Source organism: Mycteria americana, chromosome 17 (assembly GCF_035582795.1).
Source record: "Mycteria americana isolate JAX WOST 10 ecotype Jacksonville Zoo and Gardens chromosome 17, USCA_MyAme_1.0, whole genome shotgun sequence".
Taxonomy (NCBI): domain Eukaryota; kingdom Metazoa; phylum Chordata; class Aves; order Ciconiiformes; family Ciconiidae; genus Mycteria; species Mycteria americana.
This window is the reverse complement of record NC_134381.1, coordinates 3,749,025-3,772,452: the sequence shown is the minus strand read 5'-3', so window position 1 is coordinate 3,772,452 and position 23,428 is coordinate 3,749,025. Positions and strand designations below refer to the sequence as shown.

The 23,428-nt window shown below is 46.1% G+C and overlaps 1 protein-coding gene across 1 annotated transcript in view; it reads right to left on the bottom strand.

The window, feature by feature from the left end:
- The window catches only part of CACNA1B (calcium voltage-gated channel subunit alpha1 B), a 298,439-nt gene that overhangs the window by 20,763 nt on the left and 254,248 nt on the right, over positions 1 to 23,428 (bottom strand). The window contains exons 34-39 of the mRNA XM_075519947.1: positions 21,967 to 22,083; positions 18,776 to 18,841; positions 17,998 to 18,089; positions 15,943 to 16,093; positions 12,383 to 12,510; positions 7,551 to 7,647 (exon numbers count right to left, since the gene is read on the bottom strand). Of these exons, the coding sequence (XP_075376062.1) occupies positions 7,551 to 7,647; positions 12,383 to 12,510; positions 15,943 to 16,093; positions 17,998 to 18,089; positions 18,776 to 18,841; positions 21,967 to 22,083 (651 nt within the window). The remainder of the gene's footprint in view (positions 1 to 7,550; positions 7,648 to 12,382; positions 12,511 to 15,942; positions 16,094 to 17,997; positions 18,090 to 18,775; positions 18,842 to 21,966; positions 22,084 to 23,428) is intronic.

The window sequence follows — 23,428 nt, the reverse complement described above, 5'->3', positions numbered from 1 at the left end:
CCAGACCTGGCAGGAAAGGGCTTCCCTGCTCCCCGTGCTGCTCCTCTTCCTCCCCTCGTCTCCAATTTCCTCCAAGAGCGTTCGAGGAAAATCAGCCGGCAGCAGATGGAGTCCCCGCTCCTATTTCCCAGCTGCGCTTGGGGAACCCTCCTCCAGCCCTTGATTTTAATTAGGCAGTTTCAGAGGCATCCCCCTCCCGAGCGAGCGAGGGTGAGCGGAGCTCATTAATGTTTCTGCAGGAAAAGGCCCCAGAGACAGGAGCTGCAATATTGTCTCTAGAGTCTCCTAATTAACTCTGTGCAGATAACGAGGTAGTAACCTATTACAGCCAGGGTTAGGGAGGCAATGCTTTTTGCTCCAGTTACTTGTGTGGACAGGAGGGGTGCAGACACCCCTCAGCTTCTAGCAGTGATTTAATTGCAAATAAACAAAGACATCGCTAACGAGAAACCAATCCTTTCTGTCAAGCAGAACTGACAGAATTTATGCCCTTTCAGCATTTGGTTTCTGCAGATCTTCTGCTTAGAAACTTCTTGGACAACGTCCAAATAGGCAGGGAACATGTTAGAGAAATGGAGGAAAATTCATCCCGGTGTCAAAGCCAGGATAAAAGGTCTCCTGCTGGCTCCCAGCCTGACCCAGAATGTGAGCACTGAACAGAAATATCTGCACCATAAATTTTATTCACCGACACGTTTGTCCAAACGTTAGCAGGAAGAGGAGAATACTGAGCTACGAATGCCAGGAAAACTATCTGGCACCCTGATGGATTTGAATTATTAAGAGCACCCCATCAGCAGCTCCCATGCAGCCCCGGGGACAAGAACTGCTCTGGGAATAATCCCCAAATGTGAATAAATTTGGGACAACGGAGCACTGCTTGTGGGAAATGAGGCTCAGTTTGGTGAATAAATTATTTGCTATGAATAATTCACCCCGACCTAGTTGTAATTATTCTGCTCTCATTTAACTCTTCTGCTGGCTTCAGAGAGGCTAGCCATGGCCTTCCTCCCTCCCACAGCCAACAGAGGAGCCAGGTCTGTGCCCCAAAATGTGGGCTCTGTCTCTGGCACACAACTGGACCTGTTGCATGGAGCAGTCATCCTAGCTTCAGCAGGTGCAATCTTGCTCCTTGTCCAGCAAAAGCGATGCACGATGCTAGCTCTGTGCAGAAGAGGTAGCAAGGCTGGGCAGCTGGCAAATGGACCGTTCGAACTCTTGTTTAGCCTTCAGGGACCTAATCCAGATTTTAAAATCCATGTGGCAGTGACAGGCAAGGTGAGGTGCAGCCCTCGTGTGGATGGGGAGCCAGCCCAGCCCTGAGATCACCCCCCATCCCATATCCAGGAGCCTCGGCCATGTCAGGAGGTGCTAAAGGGAGAGCCAGAGCCCTCCTAATCCCTGCAATAAATCACCTTGAAACAGGGTGTGCAAAGGCATGCTTCACAGCACCAACAGAACCACAAAATAAAGTCAAGAGCCCCCTCCGGCTGCCAGCATCGCCCTGCAAACTCCAGGCAGGGCTTCCCCTATAGGTAGACTCGAACAGAGGTGGAGACATGCCTGCTGGTGATGCTGTCTTCTCCGGTCCCCAGAGAGGGACATAAAAATGACTCTGAAGAGCAGTGGGAAAAGGCTTGGGTTATTGCCTCTCCTAAGAATCACACCGTCAGGCTCTCACAAAAACCTTCTCCAGCCCCACCCTTGCAGATATCTGCAAGATATTTTGATGGCACTGTAGTGCCAGAGAGATTTAGCAGCATTTCCTTCTCCCATTTTCTCTAAAGATGCATGCAAAGCTCTGTGGTGCAAAGGACGGACTGACACCAGGTGACAGCAAAGCTGGCTGCCACTCTGCTCTTATTGCTACTACTGAATAGCATATAAAACCCCAGGACCCTTTGCTATAGATAAGCTGAGTCTGTCTAAGAGGCCTCAAAGTCTCAATACATGACTGTAAATGGAGTGAAAACACCACCACCGCCCTCATCTGAAAATGAACAAGCAACCAAATCTCAAGACACCAGAGTAAAGTCAAAGTGGTTTTCTTCCCTCTTTTCAGCTGACTGGGTAGAATAGATTTTAAAATTCAGTTCTTTCACCCTTTTCTCACCCCCCCAGTGCGGGATAGAGCTCTCCTGGTGCCCAAGCAGCACGGCCAGAGGACCCCACGCATGCACCTCCGGGCAAGCAGCAAGTCACGCACACGAAACTGCAGAGGCTGGTCACACCGACCAAGGAGAACAGTTGAGAAAGGGGAACCAGAAAACAGCAGAAAGGAAGGACAGCAGCCAAGGAGGCTGCAAAGAGGGAAAATCCAAATGAAATGACAGCGTACACATACTGAGAAGGCAACACAGACGAAGACAGAGGGAAAACACACAAAACCTTTGCAGAGAGGACTGGGAAAAATATATATGGAAAGAAAAAGGGTGGACATGTGGGGCAAAAGAGCTTTTGCCAGACAGAACAGTAAGGTTTTTAAAAAATCATTTGGTTCAGAGGGAGAGAGGAAAAATAGCACAGACAAAGCCCTGGCTGCTGTGGGCACTGACTGAGCTACGGCTGCAGGACGAGGGGGTCGTTGTCCCACTGCACACTGGCTCTGCACGGAGGTGTGTGTGGCTGGGTGGGCTGCGCTGTCCTCCCCGAGTCTCCCATCAACTGTGGGAGGACAGGAGGGGTGACACCGGGGCGGGGGGCATCTGGCAGGTGTAGGGCAGGGGGATGCTGCGACCCACACGGAGCCATCATCTGGGGGAAGATGCTCAGCAGCAGTCTGCCTCCATGGACGTGCTGTTCCTAGTGCTGCACATAGAAGTGGAGGAGGGAAGGAGCGAAAACTGGTATTGCCTCCCCATGAGGGTTTAGTTTTATCAGCAGCCATAGCTGGAAGAAGGGGTCAGCCCAAGCTGCAGCCTTACACCATGGGAAAAATTTAGATCTGCTCTTAAGTCTGTATTTCTGTAGTTTGGGGCTCTTTGATAACGTAGAAAATGAATCTGATCACCTCCAAGCTCAGAGAAATCTGATGTTCAGTCTAGATTTGAGCTGTTTGACTTGAACCCATCTCTACTTATGGTTCAGTCAGACACCTTTTAGAGGTTTCTAAGTAGATGGGTAAAAACTAAAGACATCTTTAAAAAAATCAGGAGTCTGTATTTTAAAAAGAAACCATTCATATGTACCTAAGTTCTGTGGATATGTTCTGTAAAGACAGACAAATTAAACAAGACAACAGCTAACTCACAGCGAAAAGATAGACTAGGGAAGGTACACCTGCAGTGCCTCTGCCCAGGGAAAGTCTGCTGCAACAGTTGAGAACAATCTCATAGAGGCACAGAGAAATCACGCTATGAAAATCAGCCAAAAGGCTTGTTTAAAATGCCTATTTTAACACATGATCTTTTTATGCCCTTTTATTTTCTTCCTTTTTTAACTGTACAAGATTTGGGAAAAAAAAAATAAGGGAGACCTTTATCCTTCTGGTACGCATGTGTGACCACAAAGCGGATCTGGTTGCCCAGCTGCAAACACCTACTGCCGGGCTTTCAGCAGGACACAGCTCCATTTTGAGTCAATGGAAACTCACAGGTGCTAAAATGAGATATTGATTACCTTAAAGTCATTGGGTTTCTGTGTATAATTGGTACCTTTATACAGATGTTTATCTATCTACTCATCTACCTGAAATACCTGAGACCTGGGAGCTGGTATTTTGACGTAGCTGGGTTTCTCAAGCTTAGTTACGATATGGTGGTTATGAATTGCTTGTAATAGAGATGCTCTTTTAAAGCAGCTACCAAAGTGACCAGAATCAAATCAAAAGGAATACAGAAATGATATCTAACTGGCTAGCTTTAAGGTTATATTTAATTTTCTTTTTATTTTAAATCCTGACACATTGAGGAAGGATCTTGTAGGAAGCCGTAGCTGAACCTCTTCTTGCTGCTAAGTGCTCTACATAAAGGCAGGCCTAGGTTTGACTTTAGCTTGAGTGTGTTCACAAAATCTTGCTTTCACATGGCCTCAGTGAACAACAGGTACTATTGGAGGGGCTGTCGATCCATTGCACCAAGCATGGTGGGGTGCAGTCATTAGGGTTGGTGGTGGCTGAAATGATGTCAACAGCAAAAAAACCCTGTGGAGTTTGATGGATACTCAATTACAGCAATGCTAAATGCTTATGACAAACTTCTCCCTCCAAAATTGTGAGGTTCCATGTTAAAACCTTCCAAGGAATTGCCCCTGCAAATGCAAATTTCCAAGCGCCATGCGAGCTGTTGGGAGAGCAGCATGGCTTTAACTGGCGGGGTCTGGGTCTGCTCCGTAATTTCGGCTCCGTGTCTATCTGAGTTTCCACTGTGTTCATCCAGGCAGTGTCTAAAAGGCAGCAGCTAGCAGCCTTTTGGATTTAACACATTTTGTGGTTCAATGAAAAAGTTTTTCAGAATAAACAATAAGTTTGAGTGATTTCTTAATCTTACTGTCTTAAATGTTCTCTGTTAAAATAATTTCTTTCATGAGGGTATTTAAGGAGCCCTTCTGGTGTTGCCTCTGTTTAATAGCTTGCTAACTCCTACAGTACTGCCTACTCTAATTACTCTGATCTAATTAAGAGGGGGGAAAAACAACATACTACTGAAGGGCTAGTGAGAGCTGATAGTCAAAGAGCTGTAGGAAGATAAATGGGGATCCTATTGGCAGGGTAATTTGCTCATTAGCACCCTCCCTCCCCAGATTAGCCTAAATGGAAGCAGAATGAGAGAGGAGAGATAGAAACACTGATAGAGATAACAGAGACATACTTAGAAAGACAAACTGATGTGCCATAGTTCCAAAGACCAAAAAAAGGTTACCAAAAAAAAAAAAAAAAAAGGCAGAAGATCCAAAATTCAGTCTGCTTGGAAAGCAGAGAAAGCACGAGAAAAGTCCAGGAGAACAACACTAATGCCACAGAAAACCGGCACCCACTTCAGCCACGGCACAAAAAGCTGGTGGTTTGGCAGGAGTTTCTAGGGGGGTTGGTCTACCTTATAGGCAACGCGAGCAGGGCATTTCTTTCCAAGGCCTAGAGGTGGGGACATGTGTCTCAGCATCTCATACATGTCTGTGTAACTGATGCGCCCGCTTGGAGTCAAAGGGAAGGAGGCAAAAGCAAGAGGACACAGAAATCAAACCAGACCGGGTGGGGGGAGAAAAAAAGGAAGAGGATGGGGAAAAAGGCAACACAACGGAGCAAATGAAAAGGAGGAGAGAGAAGGGAAAGCAGACAAGAAAACAGAGATCCGGTTAATCAGATTTCTCAGGAAAACAAAAGCAAAATAAAGAGGTGGGTAAATAGAAAGGTTTCTCCGCTTCCGTTGCTGTGTTTCAATGCCCAACGTCTCCTCCTCGCTGCAGGGACGTCCCGTGGCCAGAGCCGCGCCTTGGCACGCGGGTCCCTGCGGGGAATGATTGATGTCTCTGCTCGGGGTGGAGAGGGTGTGGGGAGGGCTGGGGTTTGGCTGGCTCTTTGTGGGGGTGGAGGGATGCTTCCCCTTCTCACCGCCCCCAAACCAGTCAATCAAGAGGCTGTATTCACCATGCCAGGGAGAGCTGGTAGGCAGAGTTATGGGACAGGGAGAGATAGGGCTTAGAGAAAATATTCAGCTTTCCTTCAGTGAATAAAGAGTTTGGTTTTCAGGTTAGCCTGTAGGCTACGAGAGAAGCAAAAAGTCAATCCTGGTGTGTTTGCCCAGGGGAGAGACTGGGACCGTTCTGACCCCAAGCCAAGGGTGCATCTCTACAAAACCTCAGCCAGCCTGAATTTCTCCTCCAGCCTGAATTCAGGTTTGACAAAACCAGAGCCCAGCACTCAATTTGCAGGAAGGTGGTGGAAAGGGGACCTGTTTCTCCCTTACATTTGATGGGGCCCCTCTTTCATCAAGCCAACGTCAACTGGTTGTCTCCACCACTGAGGGCCGCTGGCTGTCCTGCATGTTAGAGGGAACTGCAGAGATTGGGGGAAAAGGCCCTTAGACCAGCCCATTACTGATGGCATCTACCTTCAGTGCACGTAGGTGGTAAATAAAATCCTGCCCTGAAAAGCAAGGGATGCAGAAACAGCAGGGAATTCTCCTGCTTTGCCTTTTTCTGACTACTGAAACTGGGAGCATGACTGTGACAATCTTATTTTGTTTTCCCAGTGAGCTGCCTGCTTATTACATTGTGCAAATCTGTGCTGCCTGTCATCTGAGGAGACCTAAGTATATTGCAGCATGTTACTAATTAATGTTTAACCCCAGGAAAAGCAGGACAGTATTATCATCTCCACTATACTAGGAGGGAAACCAAGACCTAAGCACCCATTATGAAACCCCTTTCTCAAGCAGGACAGCTACAGAAGCAGCACCCGCACACCAGCCCACTGCCTTGACATGGGTCTCCGCTCCTGTGTAAAGCATTGGTGCAGGAGGGGGCGGAAGAGAGAACTTACCAAGCCAAAACCATCTATTCCTGTCCTTGGTAACTAATGCAGTTAAAATACCACCCAGGTTGTATAGCCCAGAGCTAATTTAAAGGCTGCTGAGAGACACAAATTGTAATTACAGCCAATGACTTCCCTCAGCTTCTCTCTTCTGTCCCCGCTCTCTGGCTGGAGGTACAGGGTCTCATGCCTTCTCTGCAATGCTTGTTAACTCTTCATCCCCAATCAGGTGTGGAAGACACCTGGGCTGGAATGAAAGAGAAAAGCAAGCTCCACGCTGGCTGCTTCCACCTCCCTCTCCTTCATCTTCTGCTCTCCATACACTGACTGCAAGAAAATCCCTGCCTGTAACTGGGACCCCACTGAAGTCCAGTATCACGCTGTGCTGATTTCTTGGCAAGATCTGTCCTTAATTTCCCACCTCAGCTCCCAAGCACAGTACACTTCTCCTGTGCCATGAAGCAGGAGGTTTCACTGGATGTCCATCATAGCTTACAATCTCAGAGACGTAATTTTGCTCCCAAGGCAATCTCTGGCTGTTGCTGTTGCACTGTGAAAAGCTCATCCCTTCATGTCTCCCCAGCTTAGGTAACCATCCCACTCTGCTGCCCAGTTAACCAGTGCCCAGATAAAATGTCTTTTCAGCTCAGGAAAGGGAAGGGTTCAAACGTTGGTCATTCAACTGGGGCATTCAATGCTATGAAGCCCGAACAAAATGGACTTGCTACTCCCTAGAAATCTTGGGATGACATTTCTCTCCAGTGTGTATATATAGAGAGAAAGTGCTCAGATGCTGTGCTGCTTTTCCCCAACACTTCCCACCCTAGACCCAGCAGGATGGAAGCTGGAGGGTTCACTGTCTCATAAAGCTGCCTGTCTCCAGCCAGCTGGGGTGTGGGAGTAGACGAGGAAGAGATGCGTCGAGGAAAAAGGAGGCAGTCAGTCAATCATTCCTTTTTTCAGGCAAGGGGTTAGTTACATTACAGTTTCTTTTCTGTACTGTTTGCATTTGCACTTGGGGGGGTAAAAAGAAACAAAACCAGAACTGAAAATGCTGGAGGGAGTCTCTGAAGTTCCAAACCTTGTATGCCACCCTATGAGGGCACTTCTTTCCTAAGCCCAGGGGTGGAGCAATTACACGTAACAAATTGTACATATCCTTATAATGAATCCGGCAACTGGAAAGAAAACATCAGATGTTACGACAGCAAAAACCAAGAGGAATCAGTTTTTCCCCAGGCAAACAGGAGAAGTTGGAAGGGCAAAACATGCTGAAAAGCAAGGTTAGTCCGACAGCAACCGGGCTTGCAATGAAGGAGGCACTTGAACACAGAGAGAGACAGAGAGAGAGAACTTCCAACTGCTCAACACAATTTATATCCTTCAGTGCCACGTGCAAGGCTTTCCAACCATTGCATTTGGTTACCTTTAGCTCTAATGCTTTGCTTCCCTGTGCCTGAGCATCTGCCTACAGACGGCCCCCACCCACCGCCCCGGTGCTGCAGCAGCCCAACAAAACCAGAGCCTGCAGCGCACAAATAGACTGTTTATTGGATTATTACTGGGATTCAAATTAGCTGGTTCAAAAAAAAATCTTGGGAACCTTTATCTTCCACTGTTAACCACCTACATAACCCCAGAAGGGCTGTGCTCTGCTTCATGGGCAATAAGCAATTTGCTGGAAGCCCAGAAACTGCCATCTCAAGAGCCGTCTTGGCCATTGGCACCAGGAAAATCCAGCCTTCATTACCAGTAGGTGAAATCAGACGCCTCGAGGTAGCTTTATGGTCAGTCTCATTAACTCCAAACAATATTTTCAGCTAATTTAACAGCAGGATTAGATTTCTTAATCTTTTGTAAGTAACCAAATCATGTACAAAGAGAGCTGTACTGAACTTCAGAATGACCTCTAAAGAAAAACGAGATGATTTGGCTTTGCTATGTTTATTTTGGTACATTATATAAAGAAGGCTGGAATATTTTGGAATATCTCCTTCAATATTACTGTTTTTTTGGATGTGAAAAATTAAGGTCTATTCAAAACCTTCACAATCAACTCAAAACTATTAATTCAGAAACAGATCAAATGGAACTGTGCAAGTCTTGGCTGCAGGCCTAATTGCAGTTATAAAAAGTATATTGGTTTAACTGAGTCAAGAAGTTTACTGAAATTTTAGAATGGTTTTGTAAAATCAGTGTGTAGAAAATACATATGAGCAGTTCCCTGAGCTCTCTGAGTCCGTGGAAGGCTTAAAAACCAGCAGATGTATTGCATCGGAAGGTCATGGCAGCAAATTATGACAAATTATGACAAACAGGGATTCTTTCCCAGGTTGTTTAAATCTATTTGAGTTTTGTTTATTTTCATCAGCATCCCTTTATCTCAAATAGCTAAGAAAAAGCTCTCCCTTGGGAGCACCTGCACCTCCTCCTGACCACTGAAGGTGCTGTCAGTAGCATCTCCCTTGTCTCTTGGGAGCAACTAATGGGAATGGGATGGCGAGACCAACATTTCCAGTATCTCCAAGAGGGATGCACTGGGAAGGGGGATATAAGAGAGAGAAAGCGCTCACTTTATATATCTTGGACAAATAAAAGCTCATAGAAATCCAATTTGCTTTTCTTTCCCAGTTCATCCTTCAATTCAGTGTTTTCACTCCTTTCCTGATTAACTCCCAGCCCTGGACCAAACCGCTGTGTGCATCCCATTTCTCTCGCTCTCTCTTTCTCTGTGAGCCCAAGGCTTCTGCCACCCCTAAATCCAACAGTTTCCCCATACTTACCTCTACTGAGTGTGACATACATGTAGAACAACAGCTGCTAGCTGCTTTTTTTACTTCCTTTTGAATGTTTTTCCCCAGAAAAGTTTACACAAAGTTGGATTTTGTAACAAAAACAGAGGTGATATTGGAAATAGGTATGTAAATACAGACACATTAAGCCTATGTTTAAAATATTATCTGTGTAACAGAAGTATAACAACACTTGTACTTTTTACCCATGCAGCATCTTTCATCGAGGGTCTCAAGCTACGGAAACTGGACAAACACTGTAATTCCCTTTTCCTTGGGACAATCAAAGAAGAGACCTTGAGAGAGGCGATCAATTAGTGACAGATGGCAGTAGGAACCAGCTCACCTGCATCTAAGCATAAGATAACACTGCCTGGGAGCCTTCTTTCTCACAAATTATGCTATGCTAATTATTTACCGTTCCCCTACACATGTCTAAACTGGGAACTGAAATGCTGAAAGGAGATGGCTGACATGGAAAACAAAAATTGGATCAACATTTTCTTTCAATGAGTTTGACCAACCAGTGGAACAAACAGCTGAATAAAAAATGGGTCCTCTAAAGGCTTGTGTCTTCAGATCAAAATGGGGTGTATTGCTGGGAGCCGTACCTTAAAAGACAAGTTATTAAGCTCAGTCCATGGATAGCTATTGTAAAATACCATGTCCGGAGCTTCACAGAAGTTCAGCCCAAATGATCAAAAGATCTGTTTTGGCCTTAAACCGTGAATGGATTTCAGATTACCTTTAAATTGCGGAAATGTTAGTCCCACTTATGAAAACATAAGTGATTTCAGTGGAACTATTCACACACGGAAAATCCAGAATATGCACATGTTTTAGGATCAAGCCTCAAGCATCGTGTCTTGGCTGTCCTTTGATTCGCACTTCTGTCCCCGGTAACTCTGCCAACATCAATAGTTTCACACCAGAGCAAAATGGGAACAAGGTTAGAGAAAAACAGAATTAGGATCTTAATATATGACATATTCTGTATTAACAGCTCTAGAAGTGAAAAGGTTTGGCCCCCGAGTGACTCACAAAACGTAACCTCTGCGCTCAGAGTTAATAGAGCAAGCAAATCTTTCTGTAAACTTAATGCTTGTGCCTTTTATGGGTGGAAAGTTCCAGAACACATAAACATTAAAAAAGTACATTGATACTAATTTTTTCCTTTGCAGGTGTGTTACTCCTCCCACGGATGCTAATCAGAGCCAAGACTATTTTTTAAGGAGAGAACGGGCACTCCCAAGTTTTCAGTCTCATTGAGATTTTCTAGTGGTAAGAGATAGGACTGGATTTGAAAAAGGAAAAAAAGCTATTTACTGCTTGCCAAATACCCACAAAGGACTTGTCTGTCTTACAGAGCACGTGGTAATGAAAATCTGCTTGGAGCTGCTAGTATATGTGCAGCATATATGCAGGCTCATAGTATGGGTGGCTTTGAGCTAGTTAAAACCACACACAGTTTAGAGAAATGCAGTCATTGGAATAGGTTTACATTTAAAGTTAGCCTAAATCAATTTAACTGAGATTTTAAAGCAGTTTAATTGCACCCTAGCAGGGCGTTTGAGATGCTGATTATACAAACACTTTCTGCATCTGTCTCTACTGAAGGGAAACAAAAAAGAGTGGAAAGATTGGAGGAGCTGGAGGCAGCTTCATTACAAATACAGAGGAGATTCATTGCAGAGTAACTCGTGGGGAGGAAAATGGATACAAAATTAGTAGGGCTTTAAATAAAAAAAAGTCTCCCAACAGGCAAATTCCCAAGCTGCAGAATATCAAGGAAATTACTGTGACCTGTATCTCAGAGCATCTAGAAATGAAAACAACACAGGCTCCAGGACTGTTGTGCAGTAGCTTTCTCTGGGCAATGGAAAAAAGCGGTATATTAAAGTCAGTCTTGCTCTAGAAGCGATCACTGGTCAGAGCCATTCCCCCATTTAAAAAAAAAATCCTTAAAATGCTTCAGCAGTGGCTCTTGGGTCTGCCACAGCACAGTGCCACTCCCCCGCTGCCGTGGTACTTAAGCCCAGGTGTGCAGCTTTCCCTGGGAGTGTCTTTGAATAAGAAAAACAAAGAGATAAAACCATAAAACCAAACACCTCACCACCTGGCTGTGGAGAAACCATTTCCTCCTTTAACACACTCATATATCAGGAACATTTCATCAGAGGCTCACTGAGAACTGAAATGCTTCCAAAGTTAGGCTTATTGCATTTCCTTCCTATTATTTCGCACGTCTTATGTTTCAACTGCAAGTCCAAAAGCTAAAATATTATTTAGAAGAACAAAATTTCCTTCTACAATTTGATGTCATTAGAAGGAGGCTTCCAAGATCAAAACATTGGGTTTGATGAGATATATCTGTTTAAAAATCACATGTTTTCAGCAAACCACCCTTATGTTGAGAAACATCGTGTCACTCCCTGCTGCCTCACAGGTGGGTGAAAGCAAATGACGAAGTCTGAGCCTGCAGCACTTGACTCAGATGCAAAGCAGTGGGGTACATCATCTCCTTTTAAGGAAGAGATAGCACCTTGAAAACTTGATTTTTTTTCTGTGTGGCCTTAGGTCTCTGCACAGGATTTGTGAAACCATTAAGGTGGTTCTCAGCTAGGAGAGAAATGCTGCACAAATTAGCTATAACAAGGCCTAGCCTCTCAAGTCACCTAAAGTGCTGCCAATGGCAGGAGATTCAGCGTATTTTTATCTCCAAACTGGGATGCAGAAACCAAAGGCAATCAAAGCTCCTTTTGGAAATGTTAAACAACTTTTCTACTTGGCCATTTAGCCAAGATAATTTGAATTTACCTTATTAATTTTTGGCCATGTGTGTGTGGGGAGGAGGGTGCATTTTACTTTCTTGATTTGTCAGTTTATGTCTATCTCGTGTCTGTTTGAAGGAAATGCCCTTGTAATGACATCAGGTTTGTTCATCTCCAGTGCACAGTGAATTGAAGTTGGAGCATTTACCACCAATGTTACCTCAAGCTTTGGAATAATTTTCCTTCTGGAGCTGTACTCACATTAAAACAGGCTGGTTTTGTGTATAGGCATGGTATTTATACACAATGTATAGCCTTTTCTCCACATATAAGTATAACAGCGTACATACCAGGCAGCTGGGTCATATTCAGCCCAGACACGAACAAACTCATCCAAATGATGGGGCCCAAGGATGGAGGAGTCTCTTGTTAGGTATTCAAAATTGTCCATAATCACAGCCACAAACAGGTTTAACATCTGCAGAGAGGAAGCAATAATGCAGTTAGAGTGAAAAGAAAAGGAAAAAAAAAAAAGCTGGAAGGGGAGCGGGTATGATTCATTCAGCAGGGTGTGTGGTTTCTACAAGAAGCAGCTGCACCCCGGAGAATGAACTCTACAAACTTAGCCCTCGGTCCCTGGGGACCCTACTGCCACCTCCTCCTCCGCTGCATGCTGCAAGCCAGTTCCAGGTCTGCAGTACACAGCAGGTTTGCCATGGCTTTTGACTGCGGACAGTTTGGCCATGTCCCCAGTCGCTGGTGATGCCCTACAGCATGTCCCATCCCAGAGCCCGACTGGCTCAGCACCTCTCCCTTGCCCCTTCTTCACCCTGCGCCAGCATAGACCAGCACATGGGCTGCGGTGGCTGCCTCACCAACTGGGTGATGTGAACTCTTCCAGCAGTTTCATATCAAGGCACATCAAGACAAGAACAGCTAGAAGAAAAACCATTCTTCAGCCTGAATGTCCTATTTTAGATTCAAAACAATCCAAACCTTCAAAGATCCCCAGAAAGACAAGGGGCAGGACACACAAAAGGCTCCTATCCCTAATGGCCGCTGTCTAACACAGAGCCCAGCAAACGCTTCTGGCATATAAAGATTCTCCTCTTATTAAAGCCAATGGAAGAGTCATGAAGATTTCAATGGGAAAAGATCAAGCTGCAGCCATTAGAATAGAAGAGCAGGAGGGCAGGCGGGAATGGACGCTCCTGTGCCAGATAAAGACCTGACTGGCACAAGGCCCCTGTCCACCTTCGTTGTGTCTTTTGTAGGGAGGCTGAGCTGCTACCGTGAGTACTGCTCCTCTGCACCACGCTGGGCAAGGAGGGCTGCGGCGAAGCAGCCTGTGAGCTCTCGCACAGGGATGAGCGGAATTAAACTGAATATGGATGTCCCTGGCTGGTCTGTCAGTCGTTAAAAGAAAATCAGGCAGTGGCATTTGGAGTTTGTGCAGTTCTAAAGAATTCATATTCCTGTGTGATCTGGAGAGAGGAAGGAGTCTTGGCTCTTGCTGGAACACATGATCCACCAGTACAGACAAGCAGAATCCATAACGAATCACCGTGTCACCACCAAATGCTAATCAGGAACTTCCAAGACCTGTAGTCCATCTGTTTTTTAGAACCCACCCCAACAGAAAGCGGGGAGCAGAACCCAACCCCCAACATATCAATGTCCTACACTAGGGCACTGGGGTTTCTTACACCACCCAAGCATCTTCTCCAGACCACGCTGTGCAGAACACCGCTGGGTGCACCCCAGATGCAAACAGGGCTTCTGCCTCTGCAGCAACGTGTGTGAATTCACTCCTCTGGCTGAGCGTTAAGGCTTGTCAGCTCGAATGCAGCACTACGCTAAACAGCTCTGCTGGGTTTGGGGAACCAAGCCGGCACTTTGTGCCACCCCGATTCCTGGATGCTCGCAGAGTCTGCGTGCAATACAGCCTAGACAAGCCCTGGGATTTCGGTGCGGTGCACTATGCAGTACTGGACAGGGATGTCCAGCCCAGCTCTCAATAAGCTACTCAAAGACTGGAAGCACTATAACCCCATCGGCAGGGCTCACTCACGCGCTGCAGGCACCCCAATGTAACACCGTGCCCCCAGAGCATCGAGAGACAGCAAAACTTCTGAGAGTTTGCCACTTGATCCCAAGCCCCTTTCCATTACTCCCAGCTGCAGCCATGGCTCAGTCCAGTTTTCCCTCGCTTGTGTACAGCTGTTTCTAAAGTTCCTGTATATTTTTAAATTTCAATTTATATTTTTCAACAGTGTAAATTACAGGAGGAAAATTATGTCAGGCTGGACATCCACAAAAAGCCAGAAACAACATTTAAAAACAAATATGTTTTATCCAACTCCCCCCCAGTCTATGGTGTAACGACATCGAACAAACCATAAAAATGTGCCCTTCTGGCAAGGCTGTGGCTCTGTAATGCTTTAATCGCTTGTGGGGAACCACATGCTTCATTGCAATGAAGTGCTGAGCGCATTTTAAGAAATGAGTTACAGCCCCGTCCCTTAGCAGTCCAGCTGCTTGGCTTTCCGCTGCCTATTTTTGGAGCCTGCCCTCCCTGCCTTTGCTCTTCGCGAGGGCTCTCCCCTCTCTCTGCCAGCAAGCCCAGGGTGTGGTTTCACGGGGTTTTCCGGGAGCGCTGACTCAGGGACAAAGCTCACGCAAAGCGGTATTTTGCACAGATGTGCTCCAGCCTCCAATTCTGCTACTACATGTCGAGTGAGATGGCTGAGACGAGCCAGGGAGGGTGAGTCTGGGGGGGTGTTGTTTGTTTTTTTTTTTAAAGAAAGAGCTTTAGGAACAATAATGCACTTGAAAATAACAATGAGAATGTCTGATGTTGGGTTAAGGATTTATAAAAGGAAAAAAATTTGGCTTTAAAATACTGAAGAAATCAGTAAATGGAGCATTAAACTTTGTATAAGCTTTCAGGGCTCCATGTTTTTTAATATATGCAGCAGAAAATAAACCACAGGATGTCAAAGGGGCAACAGTGGTCGGACAAAGGATCTCAGTAGGGGCCACTGAAGTTGGTCTATCTATACCCATCGTCAAACTGCCATGTGTACCTCTTTTTCCTGGTTAAAGCTTTCTGATGATAGCAGGGATTAGCTGCACAAAGCATGAAATCTTATATTTTAAAGCAAACCCATGCAACTGTATGCAGGCTTGATACGTTGCTTTTTGGTACATTTCAGAGCTGTGACTTTCATCCCTTCTTCCTTGAAGTTTAATTGGGTCCCTACCCCTGGTTTTCCATTCCTCTGTCCCAGTGGTGCAGGAAAGTGAACCCAGCCGCAAGAGCAGTCAGCTTTTTATGCATGCAAGTGATCAGAAAGACACTGGCACCTATTAAAGCTTAGACCCAGCGCTGTATGATGGCCACAGGCACGAATCAAGTACAACAGCTCTGTGTACTTTCGTGTCTAAAGCTTTCCTGGCACCATTGCAGAAGAAAATGATCATTGCATTTATTTGACAAACAAGACAAAACACAAGGCATCAAATAAGTGTGATGCTCCCAGCTGCCTGCTGCAAGCACTCCTGAACCAATGTTACTTGGCCATTCTCACCCTGCCCTCCCCAATCCCCTTCTTCAAAGGACCATGTCACAAATCAAGGCAAAACAGATTAATGCTTAATTCCAAATATTAGACCCCGCTGTGAGAAGAAAGATAAAAACCTTCCCTTTAAAAGAATGACTGAATGATCTCTTTGGGGATTAAAGGGATTTTATCACCAGGATGATAAATGGTTTTTAGCGAAGCTGTCTTGTAATGTTGAATAAATCATAATTAGGGAGAAGAAGGAAGCAAGGGGGTGGGGAGGGAAGGGCTGCGGGGCGGGAACCACACCAGCACCTCCACTTTGGGAGAGATCAGGACCGACTTACCAGGAAGGAGCACAGGAAGATGAACGACACGAAGTAGAAGTAGGCAAAATCGCTGCCACATTCGTTTTTGGTGAGGCCGGAGAGCGGGTCGCAGGCTCTGTTACTCAGGCACGACAGCATGATCTCGTGCCAGGCTTCCCCCGTGGCACTCCTGCAAATGGGGAGGGCAGAGGGTGAGCTTATCCAACCCCCTCCCCATTACCACCTTGCGGTATTACTGCACCCAATTAACAAAATTAATTAGGTGGAAGGTTGTGTCCAGGTGGAGAGACTATATTTACATTAGGAATTTGAACTACCAGCCTGCTGACATGAAAAAGAAAGGAGAAAGAACATTTCCCTCTATTACAGGGGGGTAAAAGAAACCAAACAGGCTCAGGTAGGCTAAGCTTCATTGGTTTTATGGAGAGTAAAACCAGATTGATTTAAACTTGCCCAGTGCAAAGTGTAAATGTAAGTAAACAGAGTTTAGATTGCTCCCTTTGAAGCAGCTAACATTTCTGTCCTAGTGCTGGCTGTAAACCCAATGGAGATGATGGGAAATGAAACCAGGCTTCTTCTCTTGAATCGCTTATTTCCTTTATCAGGCAGATACCAGGATGGTCTGGTTGGTCATAGTGACTTGTGTCCCTTTTTCATGACAGTCTCTTGGGTTTTCTTCATCATTTCCCTCCTCCTCCTCCTCCTCTGACTTCTACTTCTACTATAGGGAGAAAAATAGCCAAAAGGAAAAACTTTGGAGTCCCAGAGGGTCTGTCCTCAAAATAAACCACCCCCTGCAATGTGCACGCATGGATCGGAAGCCGGGGGATCCCCATGTTCGCTTACTCTGACTTCCTACATAATCTCAGATTGTCCCTGTGTAATTTCTGCACCACCCTCAGAGGTGCTGCTAGGGACGTCCCTCCACAGCACCACGAACAGCCCTTCTTGTTGCAGTGTTGCCCACAGCCATGCCAATTTGCACACAGAGCCAGCTCACAAGCCTTCCTCCTGGTCTTTGAGAAAACAAAGGTGACTGACGCTCAACGTAAACTGCAATAGCTTCCAGGCTACTCCGAATTACACAGCAGATTCCCCCACTGGTGGGTGGCATTGAGTCCTGAAGCCCCATTCCCTTGTGCAGAACCCCGCTCCCCCATCGCAGCCCTGCTGCCTCTGCCCCCTCTGTCCCACTGCGGCTGCCGCCTGGGTCTGGAAAGGGACCAAGAGGTCTGGACACGAGACTCAGTAATTATCTGGTTTTATTAAAATTCAGAGTTTTGAGTTGAGTGATTATTCTGAGCTGGAGAGGGCTAATTTCATTTCCGTCTGGCTTCACAGAAACTATGCAAACCAAATCCCAGGCAAGATATCCAGTTACAAGCGCCGCATAATCTGCAGAACCGAGCCTCGGCGCGGCTGGCAGGCGCTTATGGGGCCAGAGCAGTTATTAACCGCTGCGTCTCCACGCCACCCGGCACACATCCAGATAAGTGAAATCTTCCCCAAGCTGCCCTGATTTGGAGCAGGGCCTGCACTTCATTTTTGCCAGGTCTGAAAATGAAAATCTCTCATTTCACTGATTTTTTTTTTTTCATTAGAAAATGCTTCGTTTCCAGGCAGGATGAACCCAGATGGAAACACTTTCACTCTGAAGCAGAGGTGGCATTGACGTATGAAGTGTTAACTTGATGGTAATGCAAAAATGACCAATTAAAGGAATTCTCACTTAAAAAAAAAAAAAAAAAAGTAAGCTTCATGACAGGAACCCCATCAATCAGTTAAACCAGGGGGTTTCTGTCCTATATTAAGCTTCAGCCTGAGTTGACGAGGGGTGTCACGGCGCTGGGTGTCACTTCATGGAGATGCTGCTGTGTTGAATCAGATCTATCATATTTAGAGATGTGCCAGGCCAACCCTTATGGCAAGGAGGAGGAACCAGGAAAGGATGCTTTACTCCAAATACGTTCCTTAGAGGATGCCCAAGTCTCAGCAGCCAAACTGGCATATGGGAAAACAAGGACTTATTTATTGCTCGCATGCAAGTCTTATAGTATTTTATACTCTACTTACCTGAATAGAAGCATCAGGGCTTGGAGGAAGGTACGGAAGTTATTGTGCCGATTAATGGAGGTTTCATCATCTAGTGCAATGTTTCCAAATACCTGCCACAGAAAACAGAAGCGATTCAGGCCAAACGCATCCTCGTGTGGATGTTGTCCCTAAACGTAGATCAAGCGGTGTTGGGAGAAAAGGCAGGAAAAGAATTTGTCCTGGTTCGAGGGATCTCAAAAGCTAGAATAATTTCTGTGCTGAAGAGGGAGATAAAAAAGTGTTGCAGAGATCAAATGGGGAAAAAAATCAGTTCAGTGTGCTTCATCTTCACACAGACCCTTTCCAACACCACAATTCAGCTCCATCGCAGGCCCAGAAAAGTGCCTCATTTCTTTTCAGAAAGGTGCAGTGCCTGCGCTGCTGCCTGCTCTCAGCCTCTAGACGTGCCCGTATCCAGAGGAAGGGACGTGCCCTGCCCGCGGGAGACACGGCTGCCCACCACCACCTCTGGAGATGCTGTGCTGCAGGCTCGTCACCCGCAGCCAGTTTGCCTGCCCAAGCTCTCCCTTTGTACGCCCAGAAATAGCTATGCACCCAGGGGCACGTCCAACACAAGACCTGGCAATAAGGGTAGAAAAAGTGGCTTTTTTTGCACTTCTAATTTACCTGACACTGGACTTTCGCCTCATCCTAAGTCAGGTGTTGATCCTGCTGCGCAGGCAATAACCCGTTTGCACCCTGAACCAGCAGGACAAACCCAGGCTACTTACGGTCAGTATTAAAGCTAAAATTTTACCTGCATGCCAATAATGGCATAGATGAAGAAGAGCATTGCAATGAGGAGACACACATAAGGCAAGGCCTGTGGGAAAGGAGAAGGCGGTATTAATGACAGCGAATGCATACGTCAGCCGGTAGCATTTAATTCCTGGGTAGCACTGTGTTTTGTGGCATTTGTCCTTCAGATGAAGGAATTGGGAAGAGAATATGAACAATTCTGGCAGCCTTCAGAAGGCAAACTCCTGGAGCCAGGTATTCATCGATCACAAAACAGTCTAGGCTTTCCAAGGGCTCTCTATACATCCTTGCAAGCAGATAAGCAGTAAGCAGGGAAAACAAAATGAGAAGCTCCGCAGCAAGCACTGGAGCTACTGGCAGGCACTGGTACTTTCTATGCATAATTGTACGAACATTAATTTTTAATGACCTTGCTGTAAATTTAGTACAAGAAAAAAATATACATCCAAGAAATAAATTCCTGCTCTGAAACAGGCACAGATTGTAATCCCAGGAGGACAAAAAGATTCCGAGTTTTAGCAAGAAATCAGTGAAGGCTACAATGTAATTATGCCACCCAAGCTGAGAGTAATAGCTACTTTCCACTCAGGCTAAATGAATGGGTAATTAATGCCTCTTAATTAGCAATAGCTGAAAAAATGAGAAGTCCTGCCCTAGAGCTAGACCGTGTGATGCTCGGGGCAGGAGAGGGGTTATGCAGCCCACAGGGACCCCAGTAGGAAACATGGGGCAAAGGGCTGATATGGTTTCTGCTGGACACCTTTGCACAAGGGACAAGGACCGAGAGCTCAGGGATGGGGGAAAGGGGGCCAAACAGCATCCCACGCAGCCTGGGAACCATCCCAGCTCCGCTTCAGGGGCAGCAATCTGCACACACACTTTGGGAAGGGTCGGGATTATACTGAAAAGGGCCTTGGCTGAGCCCCTCTCCCAAGGTCCAGCCAAGACTACACAGTCCAAGGACACTCTCCTGAGTGGGAACATCTTATACCTGCAGACCTCATGTCTCAGCCTCTGGTGAAGGCTCTCCTGGCTGCAGGATTCCTCATGAGTTACAAGGTGAGAGCAGCAACACCACCTCCATCCACCCTCAAGGAAAACGTGACCTAACAAATCTAAGGCATTGCAATGCCCCAGATCTCAGTCCCTTTCCATTAGCTCCTTGATGGTTGGGTGAAAGCATAACAAAGAAGTTGAACGCGAGAGCACCAGCTGCCTGTCTGGTGTCTCCCAAAGGGATGTACAGTGTAATACAACACTCACTCCCACCCCTGGCCATGGGATAACAGCACGGATTCTGCAGTTCTTCTCCAGGTTGTTTATAGAAAGAAGCAATCACTATGTTCCCATCTCCACCCTCCAAAAAGGTTTTGCCTCTACAGTCTAAAAGGTCTAATAGAAAATTCCCTCTCGACCAGCTCCGGTGCAGAGCAATAGCTACGTTCACGCTCTGCTGAAACCTGTTCTCCACCCCGGCTCTCTCACAGCAGACATGGGGCTGGCCAGCACTCCCAGCCTGGCATGGGCAGAGCCACCCAGCATCTCTCTCCAACCACAGGAGAGAAATGCCTTTCTTCTCTTAAAAAGTCTTTCCCATTTTTTGGAGAGAGCACACTCCTCCCCACAGTTTTATTGCCTAAAATAACCTCTCTGCATCATTTTGACTCAGACACTGTGATGTATTTGAAAGCGCAGCTAAAGCAAAAGAAACCAGTTGCTCTGCATCCCACCACACTCTGCGTCACTAAATACCTGTTGCCACCATAACACCTTCCAGAAGGCACCATGCAAAATACCCTGGCATTGCACCGACCTGCAGACAAGCTCCCCTGAGCTTGTAACACAACCCAGGACATAAGCTAGCACCTGCAGACCTCAGAGCTCAGCCCAGAAGGTGGCGAGACCCTGGCAAAGCCAGAGTTACGGTCCCCAGGCTCTCCGAGCCACCCTGCACGTGCATGGGCGGTGCTCAGGAGCACGGCACTGCACCAGCAAGTGGGAGATGAAGTTTGCTGGCTGTGGCTCTAAGCTAGTGAACAGATCCATCTTCAGCTGCTTCCTGACCTCGTTGTGCTTTGCTTTCCCACACCTCCTGTCTACTCATATTTCTCTGAAAGTCCTGCAAGATCTCTGGAGCCAGGGTGGTCAAGCGCTTTCTGGGACAGCGTCCATGTGCAATGGGACTGGGGGGGTCTGCACCCTGCAGCTGCACAGTCAATAAATACTGGTGTGCTAGAGCTCAGTATCAGTGCTACAAAAGCCTGATTTCAGATTAAATGATCTCCTCTCTGCACTGCAGAACGTGAGCATGCCCCATAACCAGAATTAAAATACAACAAGCTATGGAAATGGGCTGCAAACCAGCTGAGAGCTGTTACAAATAACCAGCTTTGGGGCATGTGGGCTCTTGTTTAGATCTGGAAAACAGCTATCTCAAAGCTAAGCACAGGTTGAGAACTAAGCAGCTGTGAGGCAGTTGTTTGAGTGTCACTCAGTGCAGAAATGCCATATCCAGCTGCCATGGCTGATTGCCCCTGTGCCACAATGTACCAGCTGCCACGACGTGCTGAGGCTTGCTGGGAAGGAAGGGCAGGGGAAAAGGAAAGCAGGGAAAGCAACTGTCTTGACTTTAGAACAAAAAATCATTTTTGTAATCCTCCATATCGTAAAAACACAGCCCTGTGTTATACAGCTCCACAGTTTATATTACCAAAATGCAATGGTTTGTGTTTCGCTTCTATCAAATTCTACCAAGACTGAAACCTGGTGAAAGAAATTTAACCTTGCACTCGCTGCAGGCAAATAGCAGGCATTAAGGCACTTATTAGTCAGACTACCGTTTCCTTGTGCTAATACCAGAGTCTCAAGATTTTGCCATAGGGATTTCGCAGTAGTTTTCAAGGGCAACTTGAGCTTTGCGCACTTGCTGCGAATCTGCATCAGTAGCCATCCAGCTTTCAGACTCATCTTCCAAAATGCTCAGCACCTACAGTGTTCAGGGTATGTTCAGTGCAAATCAGTTAGCGTTTCTGCAGAATTAATATTCCTGTAACTGCTTTGCAGAGGTGCAGAGAGGTCATTCCCTTGGCAAGGGGAAGCTCTTTGATGCTCGGTGGACGATGCTACAGATGCACCAAGTGTTACCGTCTCCCTCGTCTCTTCCCTGCCTCCCACCTGCCTAACACTCACCTTAAAAGACTGCACAAATGTCCAGAGCAAGATGCGGATAGTGTAACCCTGGCGAAGGAGCTTGATAAGTCTCGCTGCCCTGAAGAGCCGCAGGAAGCTGAGGTTGATGAAGTTGTCCTGCGGAAAGTAAAGGTTTTGTGTCCTTCAGAAATTAACGCGATTAGAAACCACAGCCCGCAAAAAAGAAATTAAAATTACCAGCTTCACGATCTAAGCAGCAAATCGGCCACCAGAAAACCTTCCAAAAGAAACATTCGTCAGTGCAGATCACTCCACATGCAGCAAGTATGAGAAAATCCCTCTCCACAAGAGCCCTCCCCTCTGCTACTGGGTCAATGATAGAAAAAGAAAAGGCCCTTTCACGCTGTCCATGGAGGTCTTGTTTTCTTTGAGTAAGGCAGATTTTTCTCCCCCTAAAGACTCAGGGAGAGGTAATTGTGCCATATTATAATTTATAAAGAATGAGGTTGTTTTGAAGTCTTGGTCAGCTCGCTTTCTACAATGAATTGAACTTAAGCCAAGACAGTTGCAAGGGACTGCATATATAGCCTCTACCATAACAAAGAAAGGCATTGTCCAGTGAAGATTAAAACATCCTTGAAAGAATGAGGATGTTTTCTAACCTGGAGGTTTTAAATATTTATACAACATGTGACTGGACAGGCTCGTCAGGGAGAAATGGCACCAGCAAGACTGTTTGGAAGATGGATCAATGGCTGCAAATCAGCTGGGGAGGTTGAGCATTCAACAGCAGGAGGGCACCTTAAGAACCTGCTGATTTTTATAAATTATTATTAAACGTGCCTTCGCACGTGGATCAAAGAACTGCTGGAGACAGATTCTGATTTCCATTTGTTTTGTATGATCCTCCACACCCCACACCCCAGTTTTTTCTTTCTTTCAGGGAGAAGAGGTTTCTTGCCCCAATGAGCTAATCTAGAGAGGGTTCTTTCCAAAACAAAACATGCAAAAGCCAGATCCCTCTTGCCCTCCTGTTTTAAGGAGATGAAAAATATCCCCCCTTTCTGTACTGATTCCAATTCACTTATTTGTGAGTCCCTGTTCACAGCCACTTATTTGACTGAGTTCACTAAAGAGAGAAAGCATCCCACTTTAAACTATCGAGCAGCGGAGTGGAAAATATAATCATAAGGAGCTCTTGTTGGTAAAGACGAGCAAAAATAGACTTTCCCTTGTATTATTGTTTTACCAGAAGACACCCAGTCATATTGAACTGACCCATGTTTCTTGCTCACTGGGCTACAGAGCTCATGCTGAATTTGAGGGGCTTGTTGGATCTATTCATTTATTTAAATGCCAGCTCAGTTTTGGGGCCATTAGCATCGCATTCCACCAATCCCATCAAAGACTTCAAGAAATCAGTCTCAGGCATGCACTCGGTTTCTCTCACGTTAAAAACGCAAGCAGCTCAGTTAGGCACAGACCGTATATCAGACTCAAT